Source organism: Aotus nancymaae, unplaced genomic scaffold (assembly GCF_030222135.1).
Source record: "Aotus nancymaae isolate 86718 unplaced genomic scaffold, 86718_ANA_hifiasm-v0.15.2.pri h1tg000064l_1, whole genome shotgun sequence".
NCBI lineage: Eukaryota > Metazoa > Chordata > Mammalia > Primates > Aotidae > Aotus > Aotus nancymaae.
Genome location: NW_026988479.1, coordinates 7,048,247 through 7,067,928, shown reverse-complemented (window position 1 = coordinate 7,067,928; position 19,682 = coordinate 7,048,247). Strand labels below are relative to the sequence as shown.

The 19,682-nt window shown below is 50.7% G+C and overlaps 1 protein-coding gene across 4 annotated transcripts in view; it reads left to right on the top strand.

Moving 5' to 3' along the window:
- Window positions 1–6,663: 6,663 nt before the first annotated feature.
- Window positions 6,664–19,682, top strand: part of ACSL6 (acyl-CoA synthetase long chain family member 6) — a 61,271-nt gene continuing 48,252 nt past the window's right edge. For 3 of the 4 annotated variants that reach the window (XM_012446263.2, XM_012446087.2, XM_064366295.1), the window contains exon 1: window positions 6,664–6,748. In XM_012446263.2, the coding sequence (XP_012301686.1) occupies window positions 6,700–6,748 (49 nt within the window). In that variant the 5' untranslated portion in view covers window positions 6,664–6,699. Of the gene's footprint in view, window positions 6,749–18,734; window positions 18,936–19,682 lie in introns of those variants that run through there. The other variant, XM_012446487.3, reaches the window with a different exon arrangement.

Here is a 19,682-nt window from a genome sequence, read left to right as displayed (position 1 = left end):
GGGGCAGGTGCCAAAAGACGCCAGGGTCAGAAGGTGACAGGTCCCAGGAGCAGCAACTGTCTACTCATACCCTGCTGTTCAGGCCATGTGGGAGGGGGCATCACTCTGATTTCCCTAATGGTCTTCCCATGACCTGCTTCTCCTTCTCCAGCACCCTGCTCCTTACTGAACCAAGAGACACTGGAAATGAATTCTTCTTATAATAGATTTTTCCTTGTTACAAAAATGTTTATTCATTGTAGAAAATTTGGAAAATACAGACAAATTTAAAGAAGAAAAAAGCCTTATTATCTCATCACTCACTGAAAACTACTATTAACCTTTCTATTTTTTTCCATGAATATATAATTGCTTCTAAACATCATTGGAATCATGCTGACTATACTGTTTTATAACCTGCATTTTTCAATTGGCCGCATGCCATGAACATCTCTCTGTGTCATTGTGCAGTCTTCTGCATCATCATTTTTGTGGGTAGGAAAGCATATGCCATCCTTCAGATATCCAAAAATGTTTCCAACCTTGTGATTGGGCATTAGGGTAGCTTCCAACTTGGCACTACTGTAAATAATATTGCAATGGCAATCCTTTTGAACAAATAATTCCTGATTCCCACCCCACCCCGTACCACATACACACACTTTATATTAATTCCTGAACAACCCACCACTGATAGTCAAAAGGTAGAATTTTTTGAGGTTTATATTACACCTTACTAAAATACCCCTGGAAAGGGTTTTCAGGATGTCAGACCCTCAGACACACAGTTTCTTATCATCTCCATCCTGCTTTTATTGTTTAAAATTATCTGGCCTGGCTGGTGGGCTTGAGCTACTTAGGTGGCCACTGGGGAAAAGGGTCTGGATTCTCAGTGAATGAGAAAAGTGATTGGAGTGGGTGGGTGGGGTTTCAGATGAGTGAGATGGGGCTTATGGAATGCTGGTCCTCTCTCCTATCACAGGGATCAGCACTCTGCGATGCCACCATAGTCTCTGGAGGAAGGAGACAAAACATACAGGCACCAGCTTCACATTTCACCTAGGTGGGCAGTTTGGCTGAGAAGGGCAGCATTTCTTTCTTGAATTGCCTGACTATGGAATTTGCTCTTTTGTCTTTTTCTTATTGATTTGGATTACATGTCAAACCCTATGTTGTCTGCGGCATAAATATTTTGCAAGTTGTCTATTGATTCTTTAGATTTTTGTAATGGTGGTTTTTAACATATAGACATTTAAAATTTACATGTAGTCAGAACTTCAAATCTACCAGTCTTTTCCTTTGTGGTTTCTGCCTTCTCTGTTGCACATAAAAAGACCTTCTCCATCCCCAGATGGTGTAAACATTAATCTATATTTTCTTCAAGTTGGATTCATTTTCAGTCTTTAAAATGTAGTTTGTTTCCCATTCAATTCTGACCTCATGTGAGTGGGAGACATATGTCCCTTCAGAAACCTGGAGATGCCAGTGGCTTGACCAGTGCTAACTCCCAGCCTAGTGGACTCAGGACAACTTCAAAGAGTTCTATCTTTGCCTTTCCATAGCTCTGCAGAAATCTCAGAAGCCCTTCAGTTATTTAATTGGCATTTTTAGAAGAAAAGAATCTCATTGGTTGTGACTGTCTGGTCGAATCAACAGATAATTTTCAATTAAAAGAACCCTTCCAAATAAGCGAGTTCATTCATGTTTGACAGATGGACAATGGCATTTCCACAGGGCAAGTGCAACATCCCCAGGACATAGAACAACGTCTTGCACATAGTGGGAACTTAGCATATACTTGTTAGATGAATGAATGTACAAATGGTTATCATGTATTCATTGTTTAAAATGTAAAGAGGTAATAACATGGGAAAAAAACTCATTCCATCGTCAGGTTTTTAAAAAGCAACATAAGGGCTGGGCACAGTGGCTCACCCCTGTAATTTCAGCACTTTGGGAGGTCGAGGTATGCAGATCACCTGAGGTCAGGAGTTCGAGACCAGCCTGGCCAACTTGGCGAAACCCTGTCTCTACTAAAAATACAAAATATTAGCCGGGTCTGGTGGTGGGTGCCTATAATTGCAGCTACTCTGGAGGCTGAGGCAGGAGAATTACTTGAACCCAGGAGGCAGAGGTTGCAATGATCCAAGATCATGCCACTGCACTCTCCAGTCTGGGTGACAGAGTGAGACTCTGTCTCAAAAAAAAAAAAAAAAGCAACATAAGATACTGAATAAACAATATCCATCATTCATTCAACAAATATTTATTGAACTGCACTACACATGGGGGAGACAGGGTTGATGAAGGATTAAACAAGTTAGCATATTGTATTAGGCTGCTAGAGCTGCTGTAACAAAACTACCACAAACTAAGTGGCTTAAACAACAGAATTTTGTTTACTTATGATTTTGGAGGCTGGAAATCCAAGATCAAGGTGATGGTAGAGTTGGTTTCTGGTCTGCAAGACCTCTCCTTGTCTTGCAGATGACTGCCTTCTCTCTGAGTTCTTACAATAAAGTTCAGGCCTTTATTCCTGATGTCACTCTTCTTATAAGGACACTAGTCCTATTGGATTAGTGCCCCACCCTTATGACCTCATTTATCCTTACCTTAAAGGCCCTATCTCTAAATATAGACACATTGAAGGTTAGAGCTTCAATATATGACTCGGGATGTGAGGGACACAATTTGGTTCATAACACATATGTAAAGAGCTTAGAAATAATGTCTGGCTCATATTAAGCCATATGTAAATGTTGGATATTATTGTTGTTAGAAAATATACAAAACTGCATTGGTTATTATTGCATTCTCATTGAGGGATGAAATTACAAGTGATTTTATCTTATACTTTTCTATATTTTCCAAAATTTGTACATTGAACAATTTTACTAACTGAGAAGGGGAAAACACCGCTATTCAGTAAAAGATATGGTTGACTATTGTTTGCAGCTCTCCAACCATTTTATCATGTGTTAAAAGCCTTTGCTCCAGATGGGGTAGCTATCCTTAGTGGACTCTTTGGTGGGCTTCAAGTTTTTGGCTCAAGTCTCCAAATTTGTGGTTGTTGGGATAAAAAGAACCAAGGACCTGATTCAGCTCACCCAGCCCTGTCAGCCAGAGCTTCCACTAGGAGATGCAGTAATGGGGACAGAGGATGCCCATACTGTGTGTCAGCGCCACAGCCACACCCTCTGGAGGGCTGGAAAGACCTTCAGCAGCGGGATGGTGAGTGGATCAGTTTGAGTTCTTGGCTCCAAACTGACTAAACAAAGTCTGCACTGACCATTTTAATCAGAAAAAGAGTGCATTAAAGATACGTTCATTTATAAAAGCCTGAACTTTTGCGGCAGTTCAAGAAACGGGCTCAAATTTCAGTTTCCAAAATGACTCCCGGAACCATCCACCATCCATGGCTTTCTGTTACCACCCTTGTGCCAGCAAAGTAGATGCCATGTGTAGGACTTTCTCTCACTCACTTCTGGCTTTTATGTCAAAGGCTCACAAAAGTGTGTTTCATCGGTACAGTCTAAGTCACTTATCCACTCCTAGCTGCAAAGGAAGCTTGAAAAGTGAGTTTTCTGGCTTCTACCAGAGATACTTGCAGTGTGGGAAACTATCAAAATGTAAGAGAGTGTTAAAAAATGTAGGGGAGAGGGTTCACCACTGTTAGAGAAGCATGGCCCAGATGTCCTAAATGCAGAAAAACCTGAGTCCGGAGTGGCTGAGCCCATCCTATGCTGGTCTTATGCCTATTAGCAGACTGGATACAGAATGGACACTAGACCTTGAAGGCCTAGAGGGTGATCACTCAGCTGTGATGATGAAAAGCCAGCAAAGGCAGCAGAGTCATGGCCAGTTAGTCCTGGTACTTGAAAGCCTTTAGATGGGTCCTGCCTTTACCAATGAACAAAGAAAGAAGCAGAGGCTTACCCACAGCTGCCCAGCATGACAGAATCAGAGCCAGGACTGGGAGTGGTATTCTTTGCCCCACTATGATGTCTAGCAAACTCTTACCCCAAGATTTTGGGCTCAATTCAAACATTTTTTGAATATTTGAGGTTTCACTTGAGTTAGGCTAGGATCAACTCTGTCATCATGTTCTCATCATGTTGGACTGCTGTTATTTCTGCTTTCTAATTTGTCTCACCCCAACCCCTAGTTTTCAGGAGGCAATCGACACAGAACTTATGTATGTGAACATTAACTGAAAGAGTGAATACATGAAAAATGAATAAATGGGAGTCAAGAGTCCACAACTGCTATGTGACCTGAGACAGTTGTTTGCCTTTCCAGATGTCAGTCTTCCGCTCTGTCAAATGGGGTGATATCCTCTGCATTCTTTGGGCCAGACCCCATGTCAAGGCTGTAAATAGATTATTAGACTCCTGCCTGCCAGCCCTCTGAGAGATGCTGATCTGGGAGGAGACAGATGTGAACATGGCTGTTCACTATGGTGGCTGGGTTTGCTAGCTAAGGGCTAAGAGGGATATCCAAGGATTCCCCAGCCTGGCCTGGGCATTTCTGGGCCCTGGGTTCCATGGATGCCCATGCAGTCTAGAGCCCTGAGTCACAGCGTCTGCCCATACCTGCTGATGGTCCACACATGGAGACCCACAGAAAAGGAAGAAGATCTTGGGAACTCAGGACAGGAAAGAACAAGTACCATTACTCAGTGAAAGGAACAGGCCTAGAGAGGAGAGAGACCTGGACATGATCCCACAACCAGGCTAGGGCCTTCCTGTCCCCATCCCTCAGGGGAAGCCAAGCCATGTTCAGAGGAAAACAGAAAAATACTTGGCTAAGCTAGAATCAGTCACAGCTCCAGTACTGGTTTTTGAATTAAAATATTCACAAGTAGCAGAGACATCTGTAGGGAGAGTAATGGGATGCGACATCCTGCTGGAGGCCAAGCTAAATGTGTCCCATGACATCACTCTGAAGAGGAGGCTGCCAGAGCCACACAGGCCCTGGAGTGCTCCTGCAGCCCAGTGCCGCAGAGGCAGGCTGGGCCTGAGGCTTGCAGCTTGGCTCCTGGCTCCCTGCTCTGTGAAGAAATGCTCTGTTGGCCCCCTGGCCTTTGGGGAAATTATCTGACCACCTCCCTAGGCCAATCTGATCTGGGGAGATATGTTCTTTCTGCCCAGCCTTCTGGTTCCCCTGGGTCTCCTCTTCAGTACCAGTAGATCTCCAGTTACTCTGCTGCCAGTGAGAGTGTAGGGTGGGGGGTTGCTGACAACCCGTTACTTGCTGGGAGGAGTGCTGCCGCACAGCCTCTGTCACACTCTCTTGGAGGATCCCTACCAAGCTTGAGATCCCAGCAAAGTCCCTGCAGGGCTGTGGCTGAGTTCAAGCTGGAGCAGCTCTCCCAGGAGTCCAAATCCTATGATGGAGAAGGTGTAGGATCCTATTGTAAAGATTGGAAGTGACTCAGAGGCATACAACTGCACTCTTGCACCACTACAAGGTGCACACAGGCCTGGGCACATACACGCCATGTACTTGTACTACAGATGCAGGTCCCCCCACACTCACACCCAGCTGCCAAGCTGTGAGTGCACATTCACTCATGGTTGTTGGTCTCTGGTGGGCCTCAAGAGATCTCATGCTCTTCCACTCTCTGCTTCCTGACTTCTGCTCTCCGATTTCCTACCCTCTTCTTCCTGGGCTGTGGCTCAACCAGTTCCTGGCCTGGGCCGGGCTGCCTGAGCGCTGTCCTCGGTGCTGGAGACCTGGTGGGCTCCGCATGCTTGAGGAAAACAAGCAAGGGCTTTGGGAGGAGGTGATCTTGCATGGAGGTGTAGATGTCCATGGGGTGCCCAACAGAATGCCTACTTTTATTCTTTCAGAAAATGTGCAACTGGGCTTCCTCCTTTCAATTCCAGACACTGAAACAGGTGTCCAGACCCTCTGACAACCAGTATGGGCATCTGTTCTGTATGTGGCTATATGGCCATTCATTGTGGCTATAAAGGGCTTTTTCAGACCTCGTGGGCCACACATTGTTATGTATGAAGACCGTGATTGTCTGCTTCCTCATGAGACACCTGTGATTCCATGTGGCTGCCTGTGACCATTCCTTACCGCTTTGCAGAGGTGGCACCCAGAGGCTCCCTTTGTCTCCAAACTCGGGTCCTAGGGCGCGTTGGTGTCAGCGGGCACCAGCCCACGGGGGTGTGCACCTCCCAGGACAGGTAACCGCGACCCGGCTGCCATTCGCGCCTGCCCAGTAATAAAACCCAGGCTGCGAGTCGCGCGGGGGCAGGGTCGCGCGTTGATGGGTCGGGTGGCCGCGGGGTGGGCTCAATGTCACGCTCTGGAGCTCGTCGCCCGTGCGCCCCCCTCCAGCCGGTTTCCCCAGAACGCCAGGTACTGACGTTGGGGAGCGGGGCCGGAGAGGGCTGGTTCGCTCTGCGGCCAGGCCCCTCCCCCGCCCAGGAGCTCGGCGGTTCGGACAAGGTGGTCAGTGCGGGGCGAGCCCCAGACCTGGCCCGGCTGCTGGGCTGGCAGTGGGGCTCGGGTGCGAGCGCGCGCCGCGCCCTCCCCCTTGCGCCGTCTCCGCAGCGGCGCGGGGAGGCGGGAGCTGCGGAGCCGGAGGGCGGGGGCTAAAAATACCCGGCAGCTGCGGCGGCGGCGCGGCTACTGCTGGGGCTGCTGGGCTGCGGGGCTGCGGGCCTGGGAGGCCGGGCCGGGCCGGGCCAGGCCCCGCTGACCGCCATGCTGACCTTCTTCCTCGTGTCGGGGGGCTCCCTCTGGCTGTTCGTGGGTAAGTGCCCGTCCTGTCTGCGTCCCCGACTCCCATCTCCCGCAGGCTATGGGGTCTTCGCCCGAGGTGGGGGTGTTACATCTCTGCGGCCGCCGAACCTCATCCCCAGCTGCTGAGCTGTCGCGTCAAGGTCCCCAGGGCCGCCTGGGTACACCCTCTGCCCCCAGTTCCCGCGGGCTCCGAGCCGGGTTGGAGGAGCACCTGGGTCTTCGGACGGGAATAGGGGGCTTGCTGTCTGCGACCCCACCACAACCCCTCCCCCAAGTTCTTGCGATCCCCTTCTCTGATGGCAAGGACCATCCGCGCGAATCAGATTAGGCCCTGAGCCAAGGCTGGGGACAGACATTGCGTCCTTGTCCATCTCCTGGGGCCTGAAACCGAGGGTGTTGGTCCCCATGTCCCGCAGCAGGTCAGCTATGTAACTAGGACTGACCTGGGCTTTCTGATCCCGGCGAGAGGTTTCCTCACGATCCCTCCCTGCCCTCCCTTCAGCTATAGTAGAAGATTTCTGTGAAATTTCTGCTGTATCCCCACTGTTTCCAGAGCCCTGCCCTCCATCTCACAGGAGTCAGCCTCACCTCTGCACTTCTTAGGTGACTATGAGGACCCCTGGTCAATCCCACCTCAGCGCTTACCTCCCCTCACCCCCCCATACACCCACACCTGGAGTCTCACCATAGGCCCTTCTATCTGCCAGTTCTATTACCCGTACTGGCTACTCCCCTCTCTGACCCTGGGGTCCTCCAGAATATAATACCGCTAAAGGATCTCCACCCCCACCCCCACGTGCAGATTCAGCCTGATAATTTATGTGCAGTGCTTGATCCTCAAATTGGCCTTAAACCTGGCCTAGGCCACAGCAAATGCTCTATGAATGTTAGTACTTATTATTATCTCACATTCAAACAGCACCATCAAAAGCGGTAATAAAGTTCTTTCTGAGCCCAGGAAGTTGACCCTTTTGAAATCCTTACCTGAGACTTTGTACATGTTATTTAATATTCATGGAAAATCCTAGGAGGTCAGTGGTGCCATCCCTTTTTTTACTGAGTTCAGAGGTGAATTGACTTGCCTAATGTCATAAGGATATCTGGCAGACTGGGACTCCATTCAAGGTTTTAACTGATCAACCAATGCTAAGTGCTTGGCTGGATTAGGCCTGAACCTGGAGGGTTGGTGGGCCAGGTAATCACTTCTCCCACCCCCACCATTGCCTTGAGTTAGGCCACAGGGACACTTCCCCTGAGCTGGGGCAGTGAGTGAAGCCTCCCTAATCCCCTCAGCTTCCTAAGCGCCTTCTGTCTGCCAGTGTCTGTGACCGGCTGTGCAGGGCTACTCGGTCCTGAGGCACATCTAGCAGGCAAGGACAGAGCTAAAGCTGGGGTTGGAGGTAAAGGGCAAGGATAATTAAAATCATGGTGATGGTGGTAGTAACAGCCACCATTTATTGCTTGAGTGATAGATGGTCTCAGGCCTGTCCCCACTGCCAGGACCCCTTTCCCCACCCTCAGGAGGCCCCCACCCAGCTATGGGTCCAAGGTCAGCTCTCTGAAGACTTGGTCTTCTGTGGCTACAGGGAGGTGTCTAGGGGCTACAGGACCGCTTGTGACAGCTGTCATCAGCAGCCTGTGAGAAAAAGTCCCTCACCATGTGGGGTCCTTGTCTTCGAGCAGGGTTAGCTGACACTGACTCAGAGTGGAGTCCTGCTTCCTTGTGGAGCATTTCCCAAAGTGGTCCAGCTGCCTCCTCTAATGGAAAACTAGGGGATCTGCCTCACTGAGAGACTATACAGGGCCTCAGAACCGTCAAGCAGGAGCAATTCTTGGGGCAGGTAGTGGCTGCTTCCACAGTGGCCAAGCTTCTTAATGCAAAAAGCAAGAGACTGAGGCTGGTCTATGGTGCTCATTGGATAGAATACCCCAGACAAATGCTGGGGCATTCTAAGTTATGTGTCCATCCTCCTTGAGACTCCACCTGGGCCCCAGCCTTTCTCTGGGGGCAGAAGAGACTCCTGAGTTAAGAAATGCAGTCCTGTGAGCACACCTGAGAACATACTCTGCCTTGTCATCTCCAGGGTCCCATGGTCCCATGGCAGCTGCCAGATCCCTTCCACTCAGCCAGTAACAGGAGGCAATGTCTCTGGTTAGTCATGTGCTTTTTGCCACCTAACCTGGCCCTAGGGAAACAAGGTAGGGCCAGGCAAGGGCTTCCCTCAAGGGCCCTCAGGGAGAGATGACGAAGTCTGGGCTGGGGGTGTGGTATGCACTTGGAGGAGGAGCTGACTGTCTGGGGGAGGGAGCCATCTGCTCTGGGCTGTGTCTGTCCTGTTGCCTGCTGGAGAGACCAGCACTGAGTCCTGGGCCAGCCCAGATCTCATCTGTGTGTTGAATACTAAACAAGGAGAAAGTAAAATAAGTCCAGCATGAGTCAGATGCTGGGTCTGGTGTGGGGAAGTGTGCCCTCAGTGCCATAAACACCTAGAGGACAATGGGAGCCATGGATTGGAGCTTCTGCCTGCCTATACAGCACCTTTGTGAAAAGTAGAAAGAGGACCCACTCTTGGTAGATAACTTTATAAAAGGGTACCCCTTCCTCTAGGCTAAGGCAGCCCCATGCCGCAGGATCCAATCTAACCATCAATGACATCTGAGTGGCCTTCTCCAGCATACAGGGTAATTTGTCAGAGACAGGGAGGCCAAACGCCAAGTGGAGGAAGCTAGACCAGCAGAGTTCGTGGGAGAACTGCAATGGGAGATGGGTCTGCAGGGTCTTGTGCCTGAGCAATGTGGGTTGTGGGAGAGGATTCTGGAGAAGGTTGCATTTGGGGGGTAGAGGTCACCAATATTTAGCTGCTGAGTCAAGAGGAAGAGAGTGGAGGCCAGGAGGGCAGTAGGAGGTCGTTATGATGTTATGGATAAGAATAGATGTGGTCCAAGGAGTCACAGACTTGAGTCGAGGCTAGACTCCAGTAAGGAGAAGGGATGTGACCCCCCGCTGCCCAGCCTCTGCCTTAAGAGATGTGGAGCTGGCCCTGGTGGGCAAGATGAGGTTGCCAGTGTAAAGAATGGTTTGGGATGCCTCTGGCTATAGATGCCCAGGACAAGCGTAGACTTGCACACTTCAGGCCCATGAGATCCTCCCCTTACCCTACTCTGGGTAGAGAACTGGCTTGAGGCCTAGGGAGGTTGGAGATGGCAGTTATGAATTCAGACAGATGGTAGCGCTCCAGGCAGAGCAGGTGGTTCTGTGGCCAGCTGGGGACATGCCTCACAATGAAAGCCTGAATTTGTACAGGGTGCACCAGCATGGAGCAGGATTTTGCCCTCAGCACCTTCTCACAGCTCTCCAGCCTGTATGGTAGGAGCATACTGACACCAGAGGGCAGCAGAACCCAGTCATTATGCTCTTCAGCTAGTGTTCTGTCCCTTGTGATTATAAAGATTCTTAGGTTGACCTTCAAAAGGCTGAATATGGCTCAGCTACAGCCCCAAATGGGACTCAGGACTGTCCCATACATGGGGTGAGTGAGCATGAGGCTCTGGCTTGTTTGTAAAAATGGGCAAAAGTTACAGGCTTTTGTATAACAGAAGCTACACTGTGTGTCCAGCCAGCACTGGGCACATAGTAGGCACTCAAATATTCATTAAGTACTAGGTGTGTGTGGAGGGGTGTTTTTATGGGGTTAACTGTTGTTGCAAACAGGCTAACTTGGCTGCTGTTTCACTGAGCATCTACCATGTGTCAAGCACCCTATCTGTGATTCTTCAAGGTTTCCTTCCACCCTCCCACGACATTGTGTGCTGTTGTCACCATTGCCTAGGCAAGGCCCTGAGACTCAGAAAAGTTCAGTAGTGAAGCAACTTGTTAGAGCTGTGAGGCCACATTCTCAGACTTTCAGTCCAGGGAGGGACCACCTGGCATAATCAGCAGGGCCTGAGCCCCTTCAGCAGGCTTGCGAATGGGCACAGGCAAGGGAATGGTCCTTGGACAGGAGAGGTTTTATGAGAGGGCACATGTAAAGTGCCAAGAGCAGGGGCTGGCACACAGGGAAGGGCTCATTATATTTTAGCTAAAATTATAATAACTTGTGTTAGGCTTTCCTTAAAGGAGGTCCAGGATTCTGACATGCAGAAAGGGAGTAGGGAAAGAAAAGGCATTCCAGGCCAAGGGACTGGTGTGAGGAAGATTGGTTAATAGGAATGAATGAAGTTGAAGGACAAATTCTGCTGTGCCAGTGAGGTTGCCAGAGCTGGACTCTGCAGGCCTAGGATGCCAGGCCAAGCAGCATTGGCTTTATTCTCTGCAGTCGTTGCGTCAAGGAGGTGTGGGTAGAACTGGGCTTATGGATGGCCAAGGTGACACTATTCCTGTGCTCTGCAAGCCTCCTCCACAAGTCCTATGGTCTCCTTGAGGGCAAGGCCAGGTGTCTTATGTCTGTGTCCCTAACCAAGAGTTGGACACACAGGGTACTTAAGTGTTTATTACATAAACTAATGATATAAAGAATTCCCTGAAAGTAATTTATTTTAATAATGATGTGTTTTATAAGCTATTTCCTTGCCACAGGTCAATCAGTAAACAACAGATTTTGAGTGTGCTCCTGCTAGGATGCCAGACTCTGTGCCCAGCTGGAAGATAACGCCAATATAGTAGAAGCAGTAGGGAAAAGCAGGTGAAACTCCTTGCGAGAAGGACCAGGTTACCCCTCACTGGAGAACCCTGAGTGCTGAGAACCAGTGCAGCCTGGAACAGAAGGAGGTGCTCCAGAAGTGTTTGCTGAATGAATGAATGAACTAGTGAACCCACAGCTTCTGGGTGACTGGTTTCATGGAAGAGAGTCTTCTCTAAGGGCTGTTGCTTCCTTAGACCTCCAAGATTCCAGTCTCTTGATAGATGGGGAGCTTGGGCCACTCTGCCAAGCATAGATGAGAGGAATTCCCAGTCAAGGTCCTCACCTCGCTGGATGGTCTGGTGTGATGGCCCCATTCCTTGCCTTGGTCTGGCCAGAGTTCCCACTAACCATCCACTGGGTCCCAGGATTGGTGGGGTTGGGGGGTGCTGTGGATGACATGCTGCTGTGAGCTCTTGGGTTTGTCCTTCAGGGTGCCCAGGGGTGGTTCCTCATCATTTGCTCGGCTGCTCTGGGAGATCCATGGTTGGTGTGGTTATTCCTGGGCGCACTTCCTTTGTGTAGTTCCTAATTCACATGAATCTTGGGGCCTGGGACAGGCAGAAATGGGAAGTTGGAAAGTGGATTGGAACAGAAATTCCAAGCCAAGTCGACCTATCTATTCTGAGACCCAACTAATACTCTCAGAACTGGAAGGATTTCAAATCCAAGAAGTCCTACCTGATTCTATTTGCCAGCTTTTCCCAGAGCCACCCTTCCTCTCCCTGCACTTAGTCCAGGCATTCAGTAGGGGGTGCCCGGGGGAGTTGGGAATGGCTTCTGATTTGCCATATGCCCATTCAAGCCTATGTTCCAAGATCACTGTCTTCTGGGAATTTAGAGCAGGAAGCCATGCCGGTGAGGGAACAATCAGCATCTTAGTGCTTAGCCCCTGGTATAAGCAAATGTGGGTTGGCACCTGTTAGGGCCAGGAACCGACTTAAGAACTGATAGCTATTGGAGGAATGAGTGACTAGGCAGGCCCAGGTTGATTGGGCAGCTCTGGGACAGACCCTACTGACTGGTGCCCAGGACCCTGCCACACTCTCAGCACAGCCTGGCCCACCAGTGTAGGATGTGGATTCCAAGAAATTGAGCAGGACTCAGCCTTGCTACAAAACTCTGCTTTTCCCCGCAACTCATGGACTATTGTAGGGGTCAAGACTCCCCTCTGAGACTCCTCCTGCCCACCCACCCCTGTCCCAGCCTTAGCTTTGCTGCAGACCATTCTAGACACTGACTGCTACATCCTGCCTGCTAAATAAGCAGAAAGACCAGTGGGAGAGGCAGTGAGGTCAACCAGATATTGGACAGAAAGGCTACACAGCAGGGACAGTTAGAGCTGGGACAGAGAACAGCAAAGTGGGAGTGAGCCAGTGAGATTGGACAGGGAGGTTGGCTGGAGGCTGGACACCAAGGTCTTCAGTCCAGTGAGAGGAAGGCAACTGTCAGTATGAAGAAAGTGTACTCAGCTGAGACCCATACAGGCCTGCAGTGACCACTTTGCTTTGGAAGGGGCAGCAGCTCCAGCAACTCTGCTCTGCCACTAGAGCTGAGGCTGCATGAAGCCACCTAGACCCTAGGACCTTGCTTAGTAGCTGGAGAACTTCAGTGTTCATGGTGACTGTGCCTTCCAGCAGATGGGCAGGATGTGATTCTCTGGGGACACCTTCAACTCATGAATATCATATCCTTTTTTTTTTTTGAGACAGAGTTTTGCTGTTGTTGCTCAGGCTGGAGTGCAATGGCACAGTCTCAGCTCATTCCAACCTCTGCCTCCTGCTTCAAGTGATTCTTCTGCTTCAACTTCCTACAGGTGCCTGCCTCCCATGCCTGGCTAATTTTTTGTATTTTTAGTAGAGATGGGGATTCACCATGTTGACCAGGCTGGTCTCAAACTCCTAACATTAGGTGATCCACCCGCCTCAGCCTCCCAAAGTGCTGGGATTACAGGCTTAAGCCACCGCGCCCTGGCAACTCATGCATATTCTGCAGGCCAACTCCCCTAAGCCTGGGTCTGTCTGGGTGGTAGGGAGGGTTTAGAGAAAAATGGAGGGTGGGCCTTCCCCCATCCAGTAGGCTGGTAGGGGATTTGGGTGTATGTGTCCCTGATCTCCTTGCCACAGACCAGGTATGGATGGCTATGACTTGTGGAGCCAATGTTTCCAGATCACTCTGAAATGTCCTGTCTCCTCCCCTGCCTCCTGCTTCTGCTCCCTGGACAGTTCCATGACCTCTCACAGAGACATGCCTGCCACCTTGGCTTCATGAAGATACTGTGTGGCCCCAACTAAAGTAGTTTCCTTTGGCCCCAACTAATAGTAGTTTCCTTTGGCCCCAGAGGATGACAAGACCTATCTCCCTTGGATTTCAGGAGATCTATCTGTGGAGCATCCACCAACCACCTATTGGTTCAAAATCAGTTCCAAAGTGGTTTTGTCTTAGATGTCCTCTCAGGCTCAGTGGCCATATGTGTGCTTGAGATATTGCTGTGCTATGTCTCCTGGTAGTGGGAGTCTGAGTGGCATCCATGCTCCACAGGTCACAAAGTCTGTGCTGTGAATAATGGGCATATCCTGGTGACCATGGGGTGTCAGAGAAGCAGTGTTTGGGCTGCTGAAAGCAAAAATAAAAAAAAAGATTGGAGTCTGACCTTGGCATGGAGCCTCAGTTGAAGAAGGAGCCCGAGCCCTGGAAGCTTGTGATCCCACACACTGGGCTCTGGGCTGCCCTCATCCCCACCCCCAGCTCCAGGGCACTTGTGGCAGCAGGACTGTAGGCACCAGGCAGAGGACACACATGGCCTCCATTCCGAAAAGTCCTCTCTGTGCACTGCAAGGTCTTCTTGGGTACTCGCACTTTTCTTCCCATTTCTTTCTCCATGTTTACCATCAACACTGTGAGAATGACAGAAGTTTCCTTCTACAAAAAAAACGTTGCTACTTCAGATTCAGCCACTACTATTTTTGAAAAGCAGAAAACCAACAGCACCTCAGAGGGAGCTGATCCTCTTTCTGGATCCTACCTCCATCTCCCTGACCTTACATAGTGCTTTCCTTGGCAGCCACTGGGCCTCCAACTCCCTCTCCAAAGATGGTGGGTTTCTTCTAGTGGGTGGAAGGTGACAGCTCAAGTGATGGGTGTTCACAGTGGGTCAGTGTGAACAACGTCCGATGGCCTGCCTGGGCCAGCTGGGGCCTCGTTTTGCTTTGGTCTGAAAGACATTTTTGTTTTCTGGTGAGAACAGCCCCAGCCTGGCCAGGAGCGGGCCAGCGGCAGGAATACAAACCCTTTCATGTGACAGACCCAAGTGGAGTGATGTGGTCCTGCCAGCAGCAGGCCCTCCCCTGCCGCTCCTGGGAGGCGACCATTTGCATATTTCCCATTCATCCTGGCCTTGAAAAGGAGGCCTGAGTTCCCAGTGCTCCCTGCCTGCTAGTGTTAACTCTGTGGACACCATAGGCTCTCACAGGCCAACAGCAGAACTTGGCCGCTGGTTGCTGGAGGGAGGGCAGCTTAAGGCTGCAGCTGCTGTACCGCCTGACCTCCAGAGGGGGGATTCAGGAGGTGGCAGATTCCTGTTGGCCAGCACAGCCTTTTGCTAAACTGGAGGAAATTCAGATTTGTTTCTTCTTGTGGCATTCGGAAGAGGAATTTTGTCGGACTATGGGGATGCCAGAAAATTCAGCTATTTACCAAATTTGCCGGAAAATGTACCCTTAACAAAGGCAAACCTCTTTTTGTCTTGCTCACTGTCTAGTCCCCAAGAAATTCAATGACTCCTGGAATGGTAGCTGAAGGAGCCATGCTGGATCCTTGCTGTAGCAGCAGTCCCTTTGCCAGGAATGGAGGGGCACAGCTTGCCTGGGGCACTTTTGCATCCCAAACCCCCAGGGTAGGAGGTTAGGTGAGCTCCTGGGTGCCATTAGTTTGTGGGCTGTGACCCTGAAGGCATGAGACAGATATACAGTACCCATCACCATCTTTTTCCTTTCTCCCACAGCTAAGTGCCATCCTGCCAGCCTCAGCTTCCTGCTCAAGTCCTCAGTGCAGTCAGGCCTCTGCCTCCTTCCCACCACTGTGTGAGGCCTCCTGCCAGGGGCCCCAACATCTTACAGGGTCTTCCTGTGACTTAACAACCCACTTCTGTCACTCTGCCATAGCCCCGTTCTCCTCATCTTCCCACACTGCTCGGATTCTCTCCTTGCTCTCCCTCCCTGGCTAAGGATTTCTCAGGTTCTGTCTTTTGTGCATTTCTACCCTAACACATTTCTCCCCAGGAGACCAGTAAGGATCCTAAGTGAACAAACAGGATCCTTCCTCCTTCAAAGAGCTTCCCTCTAGCTGGAGGAGGTCGCATCCCATCCTGCTTGTACCCCAGTCACCTGCAGTTGAGCTCTGAGTGCATGGCCCCTCCATGAGCAGCCCATATGCCCTTTACTGGTTTAAGCTTAGTTTGCAGTGTGTCCTAAGTTTGAGCCAGTAACAGAAATGGATCATTGCTTCTGAGGCCAGGACACCAGCAGTCCTAAAGTGGACATGGCTGGGAAGGGAAAGGATCATGTTACAGCCACAGGATTTGGCTTCCTGCACAAGAGGGCCTGGCCAGGGGGTGCCCCTCTGCCTGTGAGGTGATGGTGGCCCTGGCCAGTATTCCTAGGGTCCTGCCTGCTGTCCCAGGGCTTGGCGTGGAAAGAACTGAACTCATCCACACCATCAGTTCTGGTCATCATACCCTGTAAATATTTCCAAAGTGACCAGTGCTGTTGTTTTAGCCCCTGCTGTCCCTCTTTGCTCTGAGAACTTTGTCCTGCCTGATTCATGGTGAGGACAACCTTTGTCTCAGAGTGTGTGAAAGACACTGTGTATCTGTTTGCTCCTCTGTTCTCAAGGCTATTCATATTTTAAAGTTCCTGAAAGCATTGTTTGTGCCGGGCTTCCTGGTGCTAGGAATGTGGACACACGTTCCCTGAGCAGGGCTTAGGGCGAGTGAGATTTTTGAGAGGTACTGTCATGAGGATGGGGAGGCCAGTGGGCAGTGGAGGCCACTAAAGGGAGGCATGTTCACAGTGAGCCTGGGCTAGTTGCAACAGGTGGCTCCGTAAAGTACTCAGTCACAGCCAGCCTTAGTTGGGCCTTTCTGTATTCAAGGGGCTTAATTGAACCATCAGAGCTATGATCAGGCTCCTTGGAGAGGCTTGGCAGGTGAACCACCATGTAACCTGGCAACCTCATGTCGTATCCTGGGCCTCTATCTCATGGGGGATTTACAGTGGATCTCACCTGACAAGTCCCAAGTCAGGGAGGCTCTTTGCTCCATTTCTGCCCTGGTCTTATGTGGTTGTGTGAATCTAATTAAAACCCAAGAGGAAAATGGAGAGCAAGGCCCTCTTTTGCAGCAGAGGCAAGCTTGAATACCTGTGTGGAGTGGACAGGTGTTGGGCAAGTGTGGGCTGCTGTGTTTGCACCTCTGCAGGTCAGGGTTTCACAGGTGTGACAGTGAAGTCTGTGCATTTTTTAACCTGGTAACTGGGCTGCATAGTGCCTGGGGTGAAACTGCTCCCTCAGCTCTATGCCTCTGACACTTTATGGGATTTCCACCAACCACTGGATTTCCTGCCCCAGAGGCTGCATTGAGATGCATTAAAGTAAGCTTTCATATTAAACACATCTCTGAAAATATCTGGAGAAAAGTAAGGAGCCTGCTTTGAAGAAAGAGGAAAGGACTTTGTGGGCTGATGAGGGATCCTCAGATATTTGTTCATTTAATCGGGGTGGCTTGGGGGAGGCTAGAGCCAAGTTCTAGGTGAGGGCTGCTGAGGCAGGAAGCTCTCCTCATGGCCCACCCAGATGATAGGGTGAGTAGTGGAAGCTGTTATCAGCTCCAGGGAAGGTATTGCAAGCCTGTGGCTTTAGACTTGCCAGGCAGTTGGGCAAACATCTTTCAAGAGGGAGCTCAGAGCACTGGGTCATGTCCTGGGACATTCTTGCAGCAGGTGAGCAGGGTTAAATTTGGGTGGACAGTGGCCCAGTGCAGGCAGACTTGTAATTGTCTTTTACTTAATAGCAGGTGCCACCATGAGCCTAGCTGTCTATGATCAGGATGAGCATCCAATTCAAAATATGCAGTAATCATATTTGTGTGCCCAGCTGCATGTTAGCCATGAAAGTAGGAGTGAAAACACTTTGGAAGTAACCACCCACGCCCCTAACCCCACGGATCCCACATTAATGAAACCCCAGGAGTCCCTGGAACCTCAGTATCCCAGTCTGGCAGAAGTGCTGCAGGAATTCAGAGCTCAGCTTTGGTTCTAATAGGCAAGGGTGTGGGTTCTGGCTCCAGCATGTCCATTCTTGTGCAAGCCAGGCAACAGTATCTCTTAGGGCAGGCATGAGAGCAGGACTGGTGTGCTGCCCTGGGGTCTTGTGGTGGAGATCAGCCACTGTCTTCCACCTGCTGGCTCTGATCCTTGGTCCAGAGTGTCCTCACTCCCCAGTGCATCCCTAAGCAGATATTTTATCTGGAACTGTGCCCAGTTTCTTTCCTCTTCCCAAGTATACTGGCTATGACCTTGTGGGGGTGGGGAGCAGAGGCAGCCCCTGGGAGAGGCTGGAGGCAGAATCTCCTGGGTGGATGGTACAGTTACCCTTAGTGCCAGAGAGCTGGCATCCCCACTCCCCACTCCCCACTACTTCCCGTCACCACCACCCCCCCATACTCACTGCAGTCCCCAGCCCATAGCAAAGGCCTGGCCCTAATCAGTGTCTCAAATGGATGTGTAAGGAGGCTTTGTTCTTAAGAAACCCACTTGGCAAACTCCCTTTCAGAACTGCAGACAGGGTGGGATGAGGGGAAAAACAGGGGGATGTGCTGAGGCTCTGGCAAGCTGGCAGGGTGAGGGTTAAGGCTGGGTTGCTTGGCTCTGAGCTGATCTGAGCCAGCACCGCCCTGCATGCAAATGGAGGGGAGGCTGACGGGGGCCTTGAGGGGCCAGAAGCTCCTTACAGAGTTTCTCTGTGCCCTGGTCTCTGCCAGACCTGCTCCCACAGCCACCAGGGAGCCTGCGTCACCACTGCTAAGCCTCTACTGCCACCCGGCTTCTCAGAGCAGGCGGCTGTTGCCATCGGCTGTCCCCAGGAGGGCAGACTCAGGGCAGGGCCTTTGCCACTTTTGTGCTTTGATCAAGATGTGGTAACTTTTTTCCCTGGGCCCCACAGGCCCTATAAAGGGAGGCTGGTTCTAGTGGGACCAGCTCAGCCGCCTCCCCAGTGCCAGAAGCCTGCTGGAAAGGTAGGGTGTGAATGCATCTACTTGTGCAAGTTGTCTTTGAGCCCCTTTGGCTTGCAAAGAGATGGAGTAACTGCTTCAGCTACTTGCTATCTACTAAGTGTTTCCCTTACTACGTGCCTGGCACCGCACTCTCTGTCCATGAGCTTGTTTGAGATGAGGCCCAGAGAGGCAAAGTGACCTGCCGAAGGCCACACAGCTATCAAGAGACAGTCAAGATTTGGACCCAGGTCAGTTCAGCACCTGAATACCTCCTTTGGGCCCTCTCTCGAGCTCGTTTGCTAGGATCCCTGGGCCCTGGGAGAGGTTGTAGTTTTCTTTTTAGAGCTCTTCACTGGGAGTTGCGGAGATTCTTTGATGATTTGGTGGCTGGGCTTGAGCTTCCCCACTCTTCTTGAAGACCTCAGAGGTTTGCAGAGGCCCAGAACTCCATCATATGAACCCAGTCAGAGAGGCTGATACAGAGGAAGCTGGGGTGATTCTCAGGGGGAGGGAAGAATCTGAGGATCATGGAGAGCCTCAGTGTGAGCATTACTTTGGACTTTGGTCCTAAGACAGTAGGGAGCCAGATAAGGTTTTTGAGCAGTGGCATGACATGGTCATATCTACATATCAGGAAATAACTTTGGTAACAGTGCAAGCACCTGTTAGAGCAAGGAGAGCTATGAAGAGGGTGGTATGGGAGTCTGGGCTGTGCTTGGTAGTGGCTGTCAGGCCAGGGGCTGTTGGGGTAGAGAGGATTGGTTGAGTATCTAGCTAGATGGTAAAGCCTGGAGTGTTGAGGTTAGGAGGCTGGACCAGCAGAGGGTTCTTGGAGCCACGCCAGGGGCCCCAGGGCCATTTCCACAGCGACTGTGCTCTGGAGCTTTGTGCCATCCCACCACCTTGGAGCCGGCATATTTCCTACCAGGGCCCCTTTCCTCCCGTTCTCGCCCATGCTGGATTGCCCTGAATCAGCAGAGGGCATGCCAAGATGG